The 16,495-nt window shown below is 39.1% G+C and overlaps 1 protein-coding gene across 2 annotated transcripts in view; it reads left to right on the forward strand.

Annotated features, from left to right (window-relative positions):
- The first annotated feature begins 3,872 nt into the window (after nucleotides 1-3,872).
- Nucleotides 3,873-16,495, forward strand: part of UST (uronyl 2-sulfotransferase) — a 123,290-nt gene continuing 110,667 nt past the window's right edge. For both annotated transcript variants that reach the window (XM_088141837.1, XM_088141843.1), the window contains exon 1: nucleotides 3,873-4,585. In XM_088141837.1, coding sequence (XP_087997963.1) covers nucleotides 4,303-4,585 — 283 coding nt within the window. In that variant the 5' untranslated portion in view covers nucleotides 3,873-4,302. The remainder of the gene's footprint in view (nucleotides 4,586-16,495) is intronic.

Here is a 16,495-nt window from a genome sequence, read left to right on the forward strand (position 1 = left end):
AATGCCATTTTCACATGCATTGTGTGTGTGTGTGTGTGTACACACACATATATACACAGTATATGTATGTACATATGTATGCATATGATAACAAATTGTCAAATTTTGGGAGCTGTTAGTCAGGCTTGACACCTCCATGCAGCATGGACACCTTGTGACTTATGCAATATAATTTTGCAATTCCCTAAACTAAATCAGGATCTATAAAAATGTAAAAGGGACTTGCAAACTGTGTTTGATTATGATCCAGCATATGTGGATGTTTATCAGTTTCTTAATGCTATTTTAACTATAAATCAGATGGCTCACTTTAAACATATCAGTCACTGGGTGGGATCACATCTGTATTACAACAAGTGGTCCAGACCTGCCCTGAATGTCTATAACACAATATTAGGAAGCCTTTATAGCCTCCCCCTTGTTCCTCCCCTTGACAGAAGAACTCCTTAGCATTCAAATAGACTCTGCTGAAAAGTCACCTCTCCAAGATTATAAATATGTCCCTGCTATTGTTTGCATGTTTAGCAGGTTGTCTAAGGCTTATTTTTACAAGAGAGCTAATGCTGTTACTGTAGTCAAGAAGCTGGTCTAAAAGAATTGGTCCCTCAGTTCAGTGTACCTTCTTGCAAAGCCAGACAGATGCCCACATTTTGTTAAGGCCATTATTACCACATTAGTAAAGGCATTTAAAATTAATTTGTAGCTTCATCCAGAGAGTTCTGGCTTAATGAACAACTTAATGGAATACTGCAAAACAAAAATTCTAAGATTTATAGTCAGTCCCATCCAAAGCAGCCTGATGTTCTTCCCCTTGTTCAGCTATGTGCAGCCATTCTAACAGGACCAATGGATTGATGCTGCATGAAGTTCTTATGGCCCCCTTATGTGAACCTATGTTTCATCATCAACAATCAAGCAGTTAGCTTGGACTGATGATGAACTTCCCTCTTATACTCTGCAGTTAAATGGGGTATTGAAGTCTGTAAGCACCACCATCCTGTCTGGTGCCAAACCACCCCAATACAGGCATCTGTTCCTGTGGAACAGATCCAAGGGTAGTTGCTGATTAAACTTTTCTCTTTGTTGGGCTCTTCTACTCATTGAATGAGCAATCATTATTCCACAACCATGAGAATGTTTATGTAGTACCTAAATCCTTTGATGTAGTACCTAAAACAAGAATGAATATAGTATTTAATTATAGACTACCTAGAAGAAGATAATCTAGCCTGTTCCTATGCCTTTAACAATAGCTAGATTTTTAGAAATCATAAATTAAATAAACTCTTTGTTGAATTTGTGCTAAATTGTGTGTTGTGCTGTTGGAATAAAATGCTTGCTTATCAGAAACTTGATTCAGGCTTCTGCAGTGTGGCCAGGCCAGTGGCCGACACACGAACCAGAAACCTAGGATGAGGGAAGGTACCATATAATAAAAGCACCTAAAAGCACGATAAGGCGATCACTGCTTGAAAAATACCTGATGCTACGTAAGCAAGTAGGGAAACGTATAACCATGACAGGCTATACAGGAAACATAGAATAAACCAATAGTGTTGCTTAAAGCTGTTGCATGACTATAAAAGGCTATATGCCCCCACAACCTGCCCCCACCACCTGCTTCCTGACTTGTAATACCCAATAAAAGAGTAGTTCAGAACACGCTCTGGGCTCACTCACCTCGAGGAAAACCTGCGTGTTTGTCTTCACTCTCGCCTGTCGAGACCCCATGAGTGGCCCACCCTGATGCGGACAGCAAAACCGCATTGTGCACTAATTTTTGCTGATCTTCCGCACTCCATGCCATATCCTAAACCATCTGGAAAGTCCCCAACCTTCAGTAGTAGCTTTTCAAGGGGCTTCCCAGTTCAGTAGGGACTGACAAACATCAGATACAAGTGTCCACTGAGTGGAAGTCTTCACAGTATGAATAAATCTCACAGATTATCAAGATGTGTGTGTCAAGAAGCTGCAAACAGAACACAATATAACATTAATATCTGAAGCCAATGGATAGTCAGCAGTTCTTGCATTTTACTTTCACACAACAAAGTTGGTGAAAGAGTTGGTAATTTTAGCATTTCTTATATGAAAGGAGATTAGCCATTGTAAAATGCTTTTGTTTTATTGAAGTCAATGGTTTTCCAACAACAAAGATCTTAGTTAAAAGATCTTACCAACATTGGAAATTATGTTATTAGAAAAGTACATCCTGATCCTAATTACACTATATGAAAGTTTATTTTTTGTTTGCATGAATTTGACATTGTTGCACATAACTTCAGTTTGACACAAATTTGAAAATGCTTAAGCTTTGTGGTTCAATTTGTTTTAACTCTGTAGTGAACTATCGCTTTATCAAACAGGCTCTTTACTTTCTCTTAAAGCTGTGCAGAGTGTTTGAAAGTGATCCATAAGTGAATCATTTCTCTTTGAATTACTAGAGTGGTTGCATTTTTGGTAAGCTTAGGCTAAGGGCTGCAACTGCTTCAAAAGCCAGCTGCCCCAAATGTGTTTTCAAAGTAGGCACCTCAGTCTGGCAAAAGACACAGGGGCTGTAACAATGTAAGAGAGCTTTGCCTATGCTCCTCTTAGCCTTGCAAGGTAGTCCAGACAAGGACAGCTGGCAGTACTAGCTCTATCTTTATTGCAAGGTTACATTAACAGAATCTTGCAAATCTGAAAGTACCCCTCCCATCCCTCACTTTTACTCTCCTGAAAACTAAGGAAGGTCCCTTCTGAGACACTTTCACCACTCCTCCTCTTTTGGACTCAACTTTTATCAGACTGGTGTCTAGGCTGATGCTCTTCCTATTTCCCAAGGTCATTCCCATATACCATTTCAGCTCCTGAGAGTTGCAAAGCACCTCTTTCAAATGCTTGTATACAGCCCTATTTTTCTTAACCAACAGCCTCTAAATAAAAGTTGTTAAAGTGTTCCAGAAAGGGAGGCAAGAAGGTGTCCCTTACAGTTTCGCAGAAGTGCACATAATTATCCAGGTTATAGGAGGGTTGGAAAAGGGAGTATTACTTTAACTGAGCACTATTCCTCACTGCTCCATTCCCACTTTCTCCATTATTATTGATAAAAAGGACACAGAAGTAAAATACTGCAAGTTCTTCAAGTGTGTCAGATTCCATCCTCTCAATAACAACCATTTGGGGAAGGGAAGTAGTTGTAAGAAACAAAAGCTGAGCAAATCCCAGTTACTCCTGCACAGTAGATTCAAAGAATCTTGAGCCTGAGTTACAAACTGAGGAGTGGAATGAACCTTAGTTAGAAAATTCTCTCTGTGGATAACGCCTATCCGTGTTTGCATTTGTAGTCTTTAGCACATTGAATGTGAAAAAGCTGCATTTGCAATGGGCTGGAGCTGCCCTTACATATGAAAAGTCATGCCTTAAAAAAAAAAAAAGCGAGAAGTAGCATTTGGCTGGTTGTAGTATTTGCCCTGCTTTACTAGACTCTTAGACTTAGGCCAAACCAAATGAAGTTAGAGAGGCTCCTTTTCGTTATGAATAGAAATATTGTACCTCCTAAAACAGCCATGACAAAAAGGAAGGCCTATTTTGCTATCTAAACATTTATTTTCCATTATTAGTAAGGCCACCTAAAGCCTGTTTAGCGCTTGTGGGCGCTGATGTCGTCCCGACACCCATCCGCCTTTCTCTGCCAGAACAAGGCGATCTTAGGAAATGGGGAGCCTCCCCCGCCTAGCCCTTTTCTTGAGGGCTCAATGGGAAAGGAGGTCGATGACGTCTTCCGCCGCAAGAGAAGGAGTCGCGCTGAGTTTGGAGAAGCCGCGAGCCGTCCCACCGCCTCGCCGGCTTCGTCGCGGCCGGCCTCCAGGGGTCGCTGGTGTAGCGAATAAAGGCGGCCCCCCGGGAGCTCGAGAGAGTTGGGCGGAGAGGAAGGTGGCGGCGAGCGAGAGACGCAAACAACTTTTTTGCTTGCAGGGAGTTGCAGGCACCGGCCCGCCGTCCGCCGGACTTGTAACCTGAGCCTGGAGTGCGGCGCTGTAAGGCGAGAGGGAGCCCGAAGGCGCGGCGGCGGAGCGGCTGACTAGCCCGCTACGGGGTCAACGGCGGCTGGGGTGGCTGCCTCCTTCGCCGGTCCTAGGCTCGCTCGGACGCGGGGGAAGCCGGCAATGGGCAGGAGAGAAACCGCGTGAGCCTCCGGCGAACTTTTCCCCTCCTTCGCGCAGGGCAGTCGGAGCGGAGCAGGCGGATGGAGGATGCGCTCTGCCCGGCGAGCTGTCTGAGAAGGAGGCGGCGGCGGAGGAAGCGCCGGGGACGACGACGATGAAGCAGCAGCAGCAGCTGCCGGCCTCGCCGCCGCCGCTCCCGAAGCACTCCGGTACGGGCTGTCCGCAGCCCCGGCCTCATGTGGCCCCGTCCGCCTCCGGGGGTCCCGGGTCCGGCATGGGCTGGAGAAGGAGGAGGCCCCTCCCGCTGCTGCCTTTCCTTTCCCTCCGTGACTACGGCTTCTGCATGGCCGCCCTGCTGCTCTTCTGCTTAGGCTCCCTCTTCTATCAGCTCAACGGGGGCCCTCCTCACTTTCTGCTGGACCTGAGGCACTATTTGGGTAAGGCCACGGACGGAGAAGGCGAGCAGGGATGCTCTTGGCCGCGGAAGGAGCAGGAAGAGCCAGGCCGGGGACCCCGCGCTTCCTTGCTGGAGGAAGCTTTCCCGAGGCGAGAGCCGTCTTCCTGAGGGGAGAAGGGAGGGCGAAACGGCTTCGCGGGCTTCTTTATGTACTCTGGGAAGGGGGCGGGGGGGGTCTCCGAAGTTTAAATTGGGTCCCACTTGTTGTCAGGGGCATCTTTTCATAGCCCTGTGCCTGCCATCAATTCGTAAGGGGATCATCTATCCAGGAAAGTTAACCACCTCCTCTCTGAAGTCAGTAGAAAGGAAGAGGGTTAATCTGTGAGGGTTTGTTGGCTTTCCAAACAAGGTGTGCTTGTAACAGTAAGTTGGTAAATAGTAGCCTATCTGAATATGCTGACTTAAATATTTGGAGTTGGGAGGAGAGTTGTCTTTGCCAACTAATCAGAATAATTTCCTTGTATGCTTTATTAATACTGAACAAGAAATCAAAGTTTTGTCCTCATAACATAACATAAAATAAATCCTATTTATTTTAACTGCTGCTGACAGGATCAAGTTTTTTAAGTGTATTAAAAGATAACTTTAATTTGTGTTTATGTGGCCCTAAATAAGAAATAAAACTTTAAGGGAGAAGTAAGTACTTATAACACTTGTAGCAGTTGCTTTTATGAGTCCATGTCTCCTTAGCCATATCTTTTTACTGATTACTTCAATAGGGTCCTCAATATGCACTTGCCATCATATAAATTAATATATAGCTCTATCCTTCAAACGTTGGAATTTTAGCTATTACAATTAATGTTACATTTTTTTTTCTACCTATCACTTTATAATCTTTTAAATGTTTGGTAACTGACATGTTCTTCACCTTATGAAGCCATTCTCTAGCAAGAACAAATAACATCCCTTGTGTTCTTCCATGTGGGGTCTTTGTTATGGAATAGTTGGGGAACTACAGGGTGACAAAGAAGTGCAGCTTCACTTTTGACTTTACTAGATAAATAATTGAAGTTCATGTTTAGTCCCAGCCTCCCAGTGAGAAAATATTGTTAACCAGATGAGCAGTAGACTGCTGTTGGTCATTCAAGGTAGTGTTGGATAACAAGGCTATAATGAATTTTAATGTAAGAGACTTACAGAAACTGAGTGGAAAGTAATGGACACCCTATGTTACCATAGACTTAAAATAGTTATAATAAGGCCCTTGGGTCTAGGCATCTGCCAAAGTCATCCGGTGATCCCAGCGGTGCTGCAAGTGGCAGATGTTTTCCCATAGGCTGGGTGACATCCAGTATAGCTGTAGTCTTTGGAATGTTTGGAGAAGTGTATATGTTGGTGAAGTCTATCTCTTTGTTGTTATTTAATGCTGCCTCCCTAAAATGGTCTTATTTTAGGTAATTGTAATGCATGAAATGTCCCTTAAAGATGTGTCCATTTGTTCCATTTCCTTTATGTTTCTCCTGTTAACTTTATATAGACTTCACTGTTAACGTTTAGTTCAGTATCCTGATAGATTTGCATGTGTTTTACATGCAGCCCATCTGATTTAGTCTCTACCACTTTCAGATCATATTGGAGCCTGTATAGCAGCTGTAAGTCTGTTTTCTGACAGATCTGTATATACCATGTCTAGCAGTTGTATATGTGTCTGTTTATTATAAAGCATATTATTGAATACATGCATCTATTTCAGAGACTATTGTGTTTATGTATTTTCCTCTGTTAACATCACTGATTCCCAACTTGATTTATTTTGGGTAATTTCGGAATTCAGTGATGAAGCTTCCACATCTGTGTCCATATACTTTTTTCTCTTGTAAGAGAGACAACAACTAGAATAGCATTTTTCAAGAAGATCCCCCTCACCACTTAAGAAATGGAAATAAAAATCTTCTTTTGAAGCTGCTTTTCTATATGCCCTGGGCGGCTTGATCTATCATATTGTATTGTGAGTTTTGGTACTTCTCTGTTCCCTTTACTCACTAAATTCATTTAATACTGAAAAATTCCTTGGAGGAATGTGAATCTCTCTTAAGTTTGTGATTCATAAACCGATAGGGATTTAGAGAGTGAGCTTCTAGTTTCCTGAAGCAAAAAATAAGTGATGCCCAGCATAAGTCAGATTTCTGGTTTAAAGTCTACAAACACAGGAGGTAGAGAATTATGAAGTACATAAACATGAAAAGTGCTTAGAATTGTTTTCCATTTAGTTCAGGGGAAAGGCAGTCATACTGTGTTAATTTGTAAGAAAAAAATAAAACAACCTTGATACTAAAAATACAAATATATCCTGCTTATTCTTTTACACATATTTGGAGTACAGATATTTCAGAAACTAGTGTTTCTTAAACTTGGCAGCTTTAAGATATGTGGAGTTCAACTCCCAGAATTCCCCAGCCAGCATGGTGAGCTAGAGACAAGAAGTATTCATAAAAATCTATGTGGTACTTGATACTTGATGTACTGTACTTGATGTACAGTTACATTCACTATTATATAAGAGACATATTCTTGTATGGTAAGGCTTCTCCCTGTTTGTTTCCTTCTGTGTCCTTTCCATATTTGCTCCAAAGAGTCTCTCCCCTTGCAGATGCCATTTTGTTAGGAAACAGATACAGTTGGATTCTCCAATCTTTCAAGGATGTAGGCTGTAGAAATCAATGATGAATGTATCCGTCAGTTTGCTCATATGACAGATAGTATCTCTGCTGTGTAGAAAGCTTGGTCTCTCCCCATGCCTCAAATGTCTGCTTTGAGTTAAGATACAAGCAAGTGCTGGAAAAAAGTAGAGGTGAAAATGTTAGGCTGTGGATGTAGACTCTTTCTTATGCTACAATATGTGGTCTGTTAAGTGCAAAAGTAGTTTCTGTCACGGTAGTCAAAGTTTTGTTTAGTAATAAAGTTGGTAGAGGTTCATTTTATTAGAATGTAGTTGAAACTTTGGAATACAAGTAATAGTATCTAATAATTTTTACTTGAATTAGTCTGAATCCGTGATGCGCAAATACCAGGAATCTCTAGAAAGTTGATTCTGGTGGTCAGCATGGAAAGCTTGTAACAAATCCTTATAAGCCAACCATCCCACAAAGAGTACCTCTTTTAAAACGTAAAAAGCTACATCTAGTGCTAGGATGCAAGCAGGAGTGGAAGAAAGGGACTACTATGCATACATACACGTTACCTCTGTGGGTTAGAAAGCTGTAATCAAAACTTGTAGGTTCTGTCTTTAATAATTGTGTGGTATCTTTGGCAGAAAAACAACCAAACCTAAATTTAAGGATTTTTTTTTTTTTTGCAATATAAAAAGTGTGTTTGTATATATGTTTTTCCTAAATCCATAGGAGGCATTCATATTATTTGACTAGAAGGTTTTGGGTTTTACTTACTAATTTTATCGATTTTGAACTTTCAAGCTTTTTGTAGATACTTTTTGTTGTGTGTTATCCATGTAGAATTTGTTAGGGAAGGGTTTTGAAACGGGCAAAAAGACAATTACACTGTTGGAGTCTTGAAAATTCAGCCCTCGTGGAGTGTAATCACATTGCAGTCAGTGCTTCTTGTCAAGGAGTTATTGAGAAATAAATGATGTACGGTAGTGGTGGCTATTATGATCTTTTCAGTTTCCCTTGTTTAACTGTGCCCAGCAGGTTAAGAGGAAAACTTTCTTCTAAGAAAATGAATATGTGTGAAATTGGGAAAAAGAGGCAGAAATTATATTCTTTGTGTTCTTTTTCCAGTGTCCTTACTGTGTTTGGAGTGCTTTCATTAACATCCACCCAAATGTCTTGTACAGTTGGGAGAAAAAGCAGTTATGAAGATTATGCAGCAGAATTAATGTCTCTGAAGAACATAGGCAGTGTTCATACAGAACACTCTTGTATGAAAAAGCCACAAAATGCATTAAAACAACATGATGAGAGCAGCAAGATTACATGTGCCTGCTGTGGACGAAAGCATGGAATTTGTCATAATATAAAGTCAACATGTCTGACAAACTGTACTCTGTATCAGCTGTTGTTGTCATTCTCCTAGATGAGAATAATATTTTTTCAACCCTATGTGTGTTATTTATGGCTGCTACAAAAGACATCCAAAGTAAGAGGTATAGCAGAAATTCCAGGGAATATTAATTCTATCCATTCATCCTGATTATTTTAACAATGCTTCTTTGTTATGTTGAGGTGCTTATCTTTTCAGGTTGATTTATTTTCTATTTTACTTTATGCTTTTTATATATATATATGAAATTACCTGAAGCCATTAGTGCTGTACATCAGAAATAATTTTGAAATATAATCTGTCTGCTGGCTTACACTTTACAAAGCATTTATTTAGGTTATTTCATTCCCTCATCCCAGCCTGTCCACAGATTTTAGCATGAGGAAACATACTGTACTGCCTATGAGTATTTGTTTCTACATAATTTGCAGGAGATAGCTACATTTTAGCAATAGAAGTTCAGAAGCAATGCAGAAGTATATACAGGTAGTCCCTGGATTAAGAATGCCCAGTTTAAGGATGACCCATAGTTAAGAACAGAGCCTATTGTAGCAAAATTTGAGTTAAATACACAGTGATTCGAGTTAAATATGCAATGGTTTGAGTTCATTACACAATACTACTTATACAGTATTATACAATAATACTGTTCCAGCTTACATACAAATTCGGCTTAAGGAAGCGGAACTCGTACTTAAACTGGGGACTACCTGTAATTAAATTGTGACCTGAGTAGATTGCATCGCAAGAATGTGAGCATTTTTTTTCTTCCACTAATGGACAATGGTTTATGTTTTTTTCAAGGGTTTTTCCAGTTCTTCAAAATCTCTTCTAGTATTTGAGGGATGTATAGAATTCATGGAGTGTTGGCAGGACACGAGGGTGCCAGTTAGTAAAAATTCCTCCCCAATCCCTTACACAAGCAGAGAAGCAGTTTGGGTTCCAAATTATTTCCTTGTGTATGGTTTAAGATTAATATAATGGAACTTCTCTTTCCATAGACTCCCATAATTTCTGACATAGGTATATTTCTGACATAGGAATATATCCATCAATTTGTTAATGACTGGAGTGCTGCTCTAACTTCATCTAGAGGTTCATGTAAATAGAAGTATCTTCTAAGGTACTTTGGATGTTATCTCTACTATACAGAATTTCAGTATCTTTGATCTTTGAATCGGTCATTATCTTCTTTTGGCATCCTTTAGCATACCAGATGAGGTTGAAATCTCCTTCTGAGTTGGAGATCTTTTGAAAAACTTCCTTGTTTTTCCTTATCTGTTTCCATCTTCAATGCCTTTACAACCATCTTTGTTTTTCTTGGCTTCTTTTCATGGTAATTTTCACTATTTGTTCTGACATCCAGTTTGCTTTCTACTCTTTCTTGGTCTTTGGCAGTCTTTTTTCACATTCATTCTTAACAACTTATTTGATTTCATTTCACAGTCCCTCTGATTTCCTATCAATGAGATTCAGCACTTCAGAGTGATTCTAGAACATCTTCTTAAATGGTGGGTATATGCTGAAGATCATATTGTGCAAACTCATTAACTTCTACTTTAGCTTGATTTGAAACTTGCATATGAACAGTTTGTGATTTATATCACAGCCAGCCTCTGGCCACATCTTTCCTGTTATAACTGAGCTCTTCCACCTCCTTGTAACTATAGAATTAGATTTCTCTTTACTCCATCTAGTGGTGTGTGTGTGTGTGTATGTATGTATGTATGTATGTATGTATTATTTTGGTTGTTTGAAGACTGCAGTTGCAATGAATAAATCATTAGATTGGCAGAAAGCAATAAGTCATTTTCCTGCTTCATTTCTGTTTCCTAGGCTATACTGTCTAACTAAATTTTCCTCTTTACTATTTTCAACTTTGGCATTCCAATCTCCAACCACAAACAGCACATCTTACTTGCATGTTCTGTCAATTTCAGATTGAACTTGACCATAAAACCCATCAACCTCCTCTTCATCAGTGGTTGAAGGTTGAATAACTTGGATAATTGTTGCATTAAAGGGTTATCTGCAGAGTCTAATTGATACTATTTAGTCATCGATTGCATTGCACTCACGTACTGTCCTTGCTATATCCTTCTTAATTATGAAAACAGTACCATTCCTTCTTTGTTGTTTGTGACCTGAGTAGTAAACAGTATGACCTTCTGACTGAAAGGGTCCAGTTCCAATCTGTTTCAGTTTACTGATGCCTAATATCTCAATGTATACTTGATTCATGTTATCTTTCACTTTGTTGAGCTTTCCTGTGTTCGTGCTTCTTACGTTCCATGTTTCCACTATAATTCTGTCTTAGCAATTTTGGATTTTCTTTTCCTGTATGGCAGCATAAGCAATTATATGTCCTGAAGGCTTTATCTAGCCATGTCATAAACACCTTTAGTATTCTGAAAGATCCTCAGCTCTTCCTCAGTAGCATGTTGAGTGCCATTTGAATCTAAAGGGCTATCATCTGGCACTATAACATCAATTACTGTATCCATGTTGTTTTCTTAGTAAAATACTAGAGTGGATTACCATGGCCTTCTCTCACACAGTATGAAATGATGCCTTTACTGTTGTCACTAAGTGATCATCCGCCTCCAGCATCTTCCTGTATTGCTGCTGCCCAAAATAGGTGCCTGCTTGCTTTAGCTGGCAGCTGGGATGATCTTACCTCTTGGGTGATTCTGCTGGGATTATATATTCTCTTGATATATACTCCTAGTGTTCTTTGCTCATTCCTTCCAGAAACAGCCCTCCCCCCTGCCATGATGAGGTAGCACAGCAGGATTTGCAGGGGAATTCAAGTCAGTCTTGACTCCTGGCAACTACATGGACAAATCCATGCAGTTTTCTTGGCAACATTTTTTGGAAATGGTTTGTTATTGCCTCCTTCCTAGGGCTGAGAGAGAGTGACTGACCCAAAGTCACCCAGCTGGCTTCATGCCTAAGGTGGGACGAGGACTTCTGGATTCTAGCCCAGTGCCTTGATATAGCCTTGTTGCTCCAGTTCAGACATAATGGAAAGTGTGGTTTCTTACTGTGGAAACAACTCTGCCTCAAACACTACCCTTCCTTAGTTTGTTCTCATCTACAACAGTAGAAGAAATAAAAAAAACTAAAACCATAGTTTGATCTTTAAACTGTAATTCAAACAAACCACATTTCTGAGCCTGAGTGTTGCAGAGAGTTGTAGTTGAAAATAAAAATGGAAGCATGAAAACATGAATCTCATACTGATTTTTGAAACAGACCTCAGTATTCAGAGTGCTTAATATATTTGTACTATTTTTTAAAAATATTTAATTCTTCCTTTCATTAACACATCCAGGATAATTTGCAACTGAGTACCTTAGTACTTCACATTATATATTTTACAAATATTTATACATATGGCTTTAGTTGTAGTGTATCTTCAGTGTTATGGTTTAGAAATTCAGTTTTAAAAAACAAACTTGGGCATTAGAAATGTTAAAATTAAACTTTAAGAATATATAATCAAACTATGAGTTTGGGATAATATTGGTATGCTTCGATGATTTCACTTGCAAGATGAGCCAGAAATGTTTTATGCTCCTTAAAATTCTGTGTAAAACAATACATTGAAGTATTATTTTTATAGAATATAGCTGGATTACAAGAGAGTAGATAAGTTTGTTTGGTGTTCTGTTCCCTGCACAGGCTTCAGTTTGGCAGAAAATGTTCTTTAGATTGCTAGGCTGCAGTATCACTATTTAGTACTACTTTATAGTAGAATAATATGACACATCAAATTTATGGGTGGGTTTCCCTGTGTTTTTTCTGGCTATTTTATTCCAAAGTAACCAGTCACTTTGATCAATTTCAGTCTGTCCATGTATCTTTTTTACAAGTTGTAATGCATGACATTGAACATGAAAAATCTTCCAATTTTAATTTTCATTAGGATCTGCATTATTTTCCAGTTTGCCTCTGTTAAGCTTAGGAGTGTGCAATGATGTGGAGTTTGAGTTATTACCTCCAGAGGAACTTGTATGAGATTGGTCTATCTGATTCATTGAACTGCTCATACTTTTTGTTTGTTTGTTTGTAGGTTATGTGGGATGAAATTTGCAGGTGGACTTAATTGTTATTAAAAAAAAACACGGTGCAGGAGTTTTTAAACTTCAAGGGTTTGAAATCTGGCGGTAACAATATCCATACCTTTATAATCAAGTTTGCAGTAAGCCTTTTCTGAAGGTTTTTATACAAAAAGAAAGATCACTTGGAAGGAATTATGAGGTACTTTTCTGAATCAGAGCTAATTTTCTGTGAAGGAGGTGGAAATGTGAGGAATTAATTAACTAATATTTTCAACAGGAATGTATTAAGTAAAATTATATTTAAAATAATGAGTAGTGCCCCCAAAGTTTAGAGTTATATGTTACCTAGTATCAGAAAAGGTTTTATACTGGAATTCTTTTTGCTTGACATTTTCTGGGAGGAATATCTTCCTCCAAATTGGTCCCCTTCATTCATTTTACTCTCCTCTAAAATGTGTGTGAATTTTCATTTATATTTTAATATGTGTTAACCTTTTAATGTTTTAAGTCGTGTCACACTTTCTTTGGTGAGTCATATAGAAAGGATTGTTTCGTTGCCCATGTATCACTTTATGGAATCCAGATTTTTGGTGTTTTTCCAATTATCCAAATTCTTTAGAGGATGAGGGTACACTTCTAGGAGCCCCCCTGATCTTGGGTGACACTCCCAGAGTCCCTCTAAACATTGCTGATGAATTGTAATTTTTAGAGGGCCAGTTTGGTCTAGTAGGCCTGGGAGTTGGAAACCTAAGGTCCAGTCCTTCTCTTAGACACCAAAGCCACCTGGATAACTCTGGGCCAGTCACTGTCTCTAGGAAGAAGGCACTTCCAAAATCTGTTACCAAGAAAATGTGTGAGCTTCTCCGTGTAGTTGTCAGGAATCAAGATTAATCAAAAGCACAAAAAGTAAGAAAGAAAAGGAGGAAATTATTAAATATATGCAGAAGCTAAGGTCTTGGGATAGAAGCAGGAGTTTGTGCAACTCAATACAACCTGCATGTTGTTGAAGAACAGTACAAAAATACACCTTCAAAAGTTATGATGAGGCCTAGAGAACAATTGGGGAATGTGATCCATCCTTTCTACCTCTTAAAGATACTTTAATCTTAATTGCTTCCATCCAGTTTATCTCCCTCCTTTCAGAGAAAGTTGAAGAGAGCCCAGCATAATTTTTAATGTCTAGTAATATTGTGGCAGAAAAGCTGATCCCACCTCTACCACCATGTTGGGGCTGAAAAGGTTTAGGCTGCCTGACTGTGGCTACACCAGGCACAAAATGGGAAGAGGTTTCACCCTACCTCTCTCTCTCCAAAAAAATAAACCCAGCACTGCCTATCCTATGGCTCTGCTTTCCTGCCAAGGTGTAGCTGAGATTGATAGGTGTCTGTGGCTACAACCTATCTTTTTGGATAATGGCTATACCAGGCTTCCTCTCCACTAGCCCCAGTATGGGAACTATGGGCTCTTTTACCCTGATCCCCATTACTTGCCAGTACCTGGGAATAATAATAATAATAATAATAATAATAATAATAATAATAATAATAATAGAACATTAACTGTGTAGTGCCATGTCCTGGCCCTTGTAGCTTTGAGGCAAGTGACCAAAGAAAACAGTGCCTCCTTTTTTTCTGAGTTTATCGAAGTATGAAGATACAATTTAAAAATAAACTTATTAAAAATAATTTTTAAAAATGTAAAACTTTTTTAATTTAGGTAGTCAGTGTCTTAATTGAATTGCAACAGTGAAATTGAAGAAATTTACAACATTTCAATACACAAATAGCTTGATATTCTTTTTTCTTCGTAATTTTTCCCCATATTTTGATATAATTTAGCTTTCCTAACCCCATTTTAAAGGTAAGGGGTAAGGGTTCTTTTTTTAATTGCATAGTTTATTATGCAATAAGTTAAATTTTTCTTGTAAGGTGGAAAGTATTTTATATAACAATAACATAACTATATAACTAAATATACTATTATATATTACTATGTAATGCCATTTCAGAAATATTGATTGTAATATTCTAGAAAATTAAACAAAATAATTATTTTTAAAAATCCCAGGTTCTTAAAAACCAATCTCCCCAAACATGCTGTTAGAGAGATTGTGTACAGATCTATGATGGGTGGAAGCTGTGGCTCAAAAGGCCTATGAGCACAAATATACAAGATCTGAGTTTGCACAAAATACAATAAACTTCAAATGCAAAGTTACCAGAGACAGTTACGAAAACAAATTGAGGAGACATGGTCACAGAAGATAAACCATAACATCCTAATCATCCATTTTAGTGTAGTGTTCCCTAGTACTCAGTGATTCAGTGGTTACCTTGATAAATGTTGCTTCCTGCAGATTTCCAGCTGCTGATCAGAGACTTAGAAACACTGGACCTTGCTCCTTTATCTTCCTGGAGGTTTCAGAGGTCCTAAACTGGAGCTCACTCCCATGCTTCAATTTTTCAGAGAAACTACTTACTTTGGAACTTTATCATGGATGTAGACAATTTACCTCTCCATAAATCTGGAGTATTGCCCTCTGCTATTCTCAAGCTTTGCCTTTCTCCAAACAGCTAACTTTCCCTGGGGCCTTCCCCAGCTGTCATTCTAAGCTGTCTTCTCTTCATCCAAGGAGCTACTCCATTCCTCACATATCTTTCACATCTCCTGCAATTGTCTTTTGTCTTGTCTCAAGACAAGGGGCTTTTAACCAGAAAGGGTGGGACTGGAGGTGTTGGGGGGTAATCTGCTTTTGGACTTGTTTAGACAAGCCTCTCACACACATCCCGCCCCTGTCCCTTCCTGGGCCTGAGTCTGGGATATTGTAAAGACTGCGCTTCTTTCCTCTCTAGGCAGAAGGGAGAGACTTTAATTCCCTAAGTGATTTCTGGCTTATTTTATGAGCAAGGGAGGGCTGTGGAAAATCTCTTCTTTCCCTCCTGTTCCTGTTGATGTATTTTTGTATTGTCCACCTAGAAGACTCGGGTGGATCTCTACCCTGCTTACCTGCAGAGTGTGCTTCAATGAATAGTGCTTTGTCCATTCACTACAGTCATATGCAGTTTTTTTTTATTTTTGGTTGGGTTGAAAGGAAAGAGAAATCTTCATTTCAGCCCAATTCACATAGTCATAGACATCTACAAGAGGGGCAGCTGACAAAATGTGCATTGTGCTATTGTCACATACAAATCACATGACTTGTACTGGTGTCTGATGTCATAATATTACATAATCATGCAATTGGTGTGATGATGTCAGGATGCTAGTTCAGTTTGATGTCATACTGTAGTGGCTTGTAATAGAAGCCTGTGACAGGAGTATTTAGCAAGATTTATAGAATGATAAGCATTATGATAGAATTATCTCTGGGCATCCCAGAAATCTATATTTTAATATTTCTCCTTGAAACAAAGGAGGGCTATGTTTAACTGGCAGAACACATATTGTACCAGATTTAATCGCTGGCATTTACCATGGAAAGAGTAGGTAATAGTGGGAAGGATTCCTACCTGAAGCTGGTAATCAGTGTAGACAGTTGTGGTTCAGTTAGACAAATAGTAGAGTATAAGACAGTACCACTGAGTTTCTTGTGAGCAGAATAGGGCCTTGGGCTGATGATACCACAGTTTTCCTTTCCGCATCCTTTCTCCCTGTCTGAAATTATTTTGCTTGCTTGCTTAGTGCCACATGCGGTGACGTTCCTTACAAAAACATTCCTAATTCTTTGGAAATATTATAGAAGTAGCATGAATTATGTAAATAAATGCAGATTTACATGATTTATATGAATCAATGCATATATAGAACTTTATTTTTCTTCAACC

Source organism: Python bivittatus, unplaced genomic scaffold (assembly GCF_059951505.1).
Source record: "Python bivittatus isolate LINGU-HERP-01145 unplaced genomic scaffold, Pbiv_v1 ctg000020_np1212, whole genome shotgun sequence".
NCBI classification, from domain to species: domain Eukaryota; kingdom Metazoa; phylum Chordata; class Lepidosauria; order Squamata; family Pythonidae; genus Python; species Python bivittatus.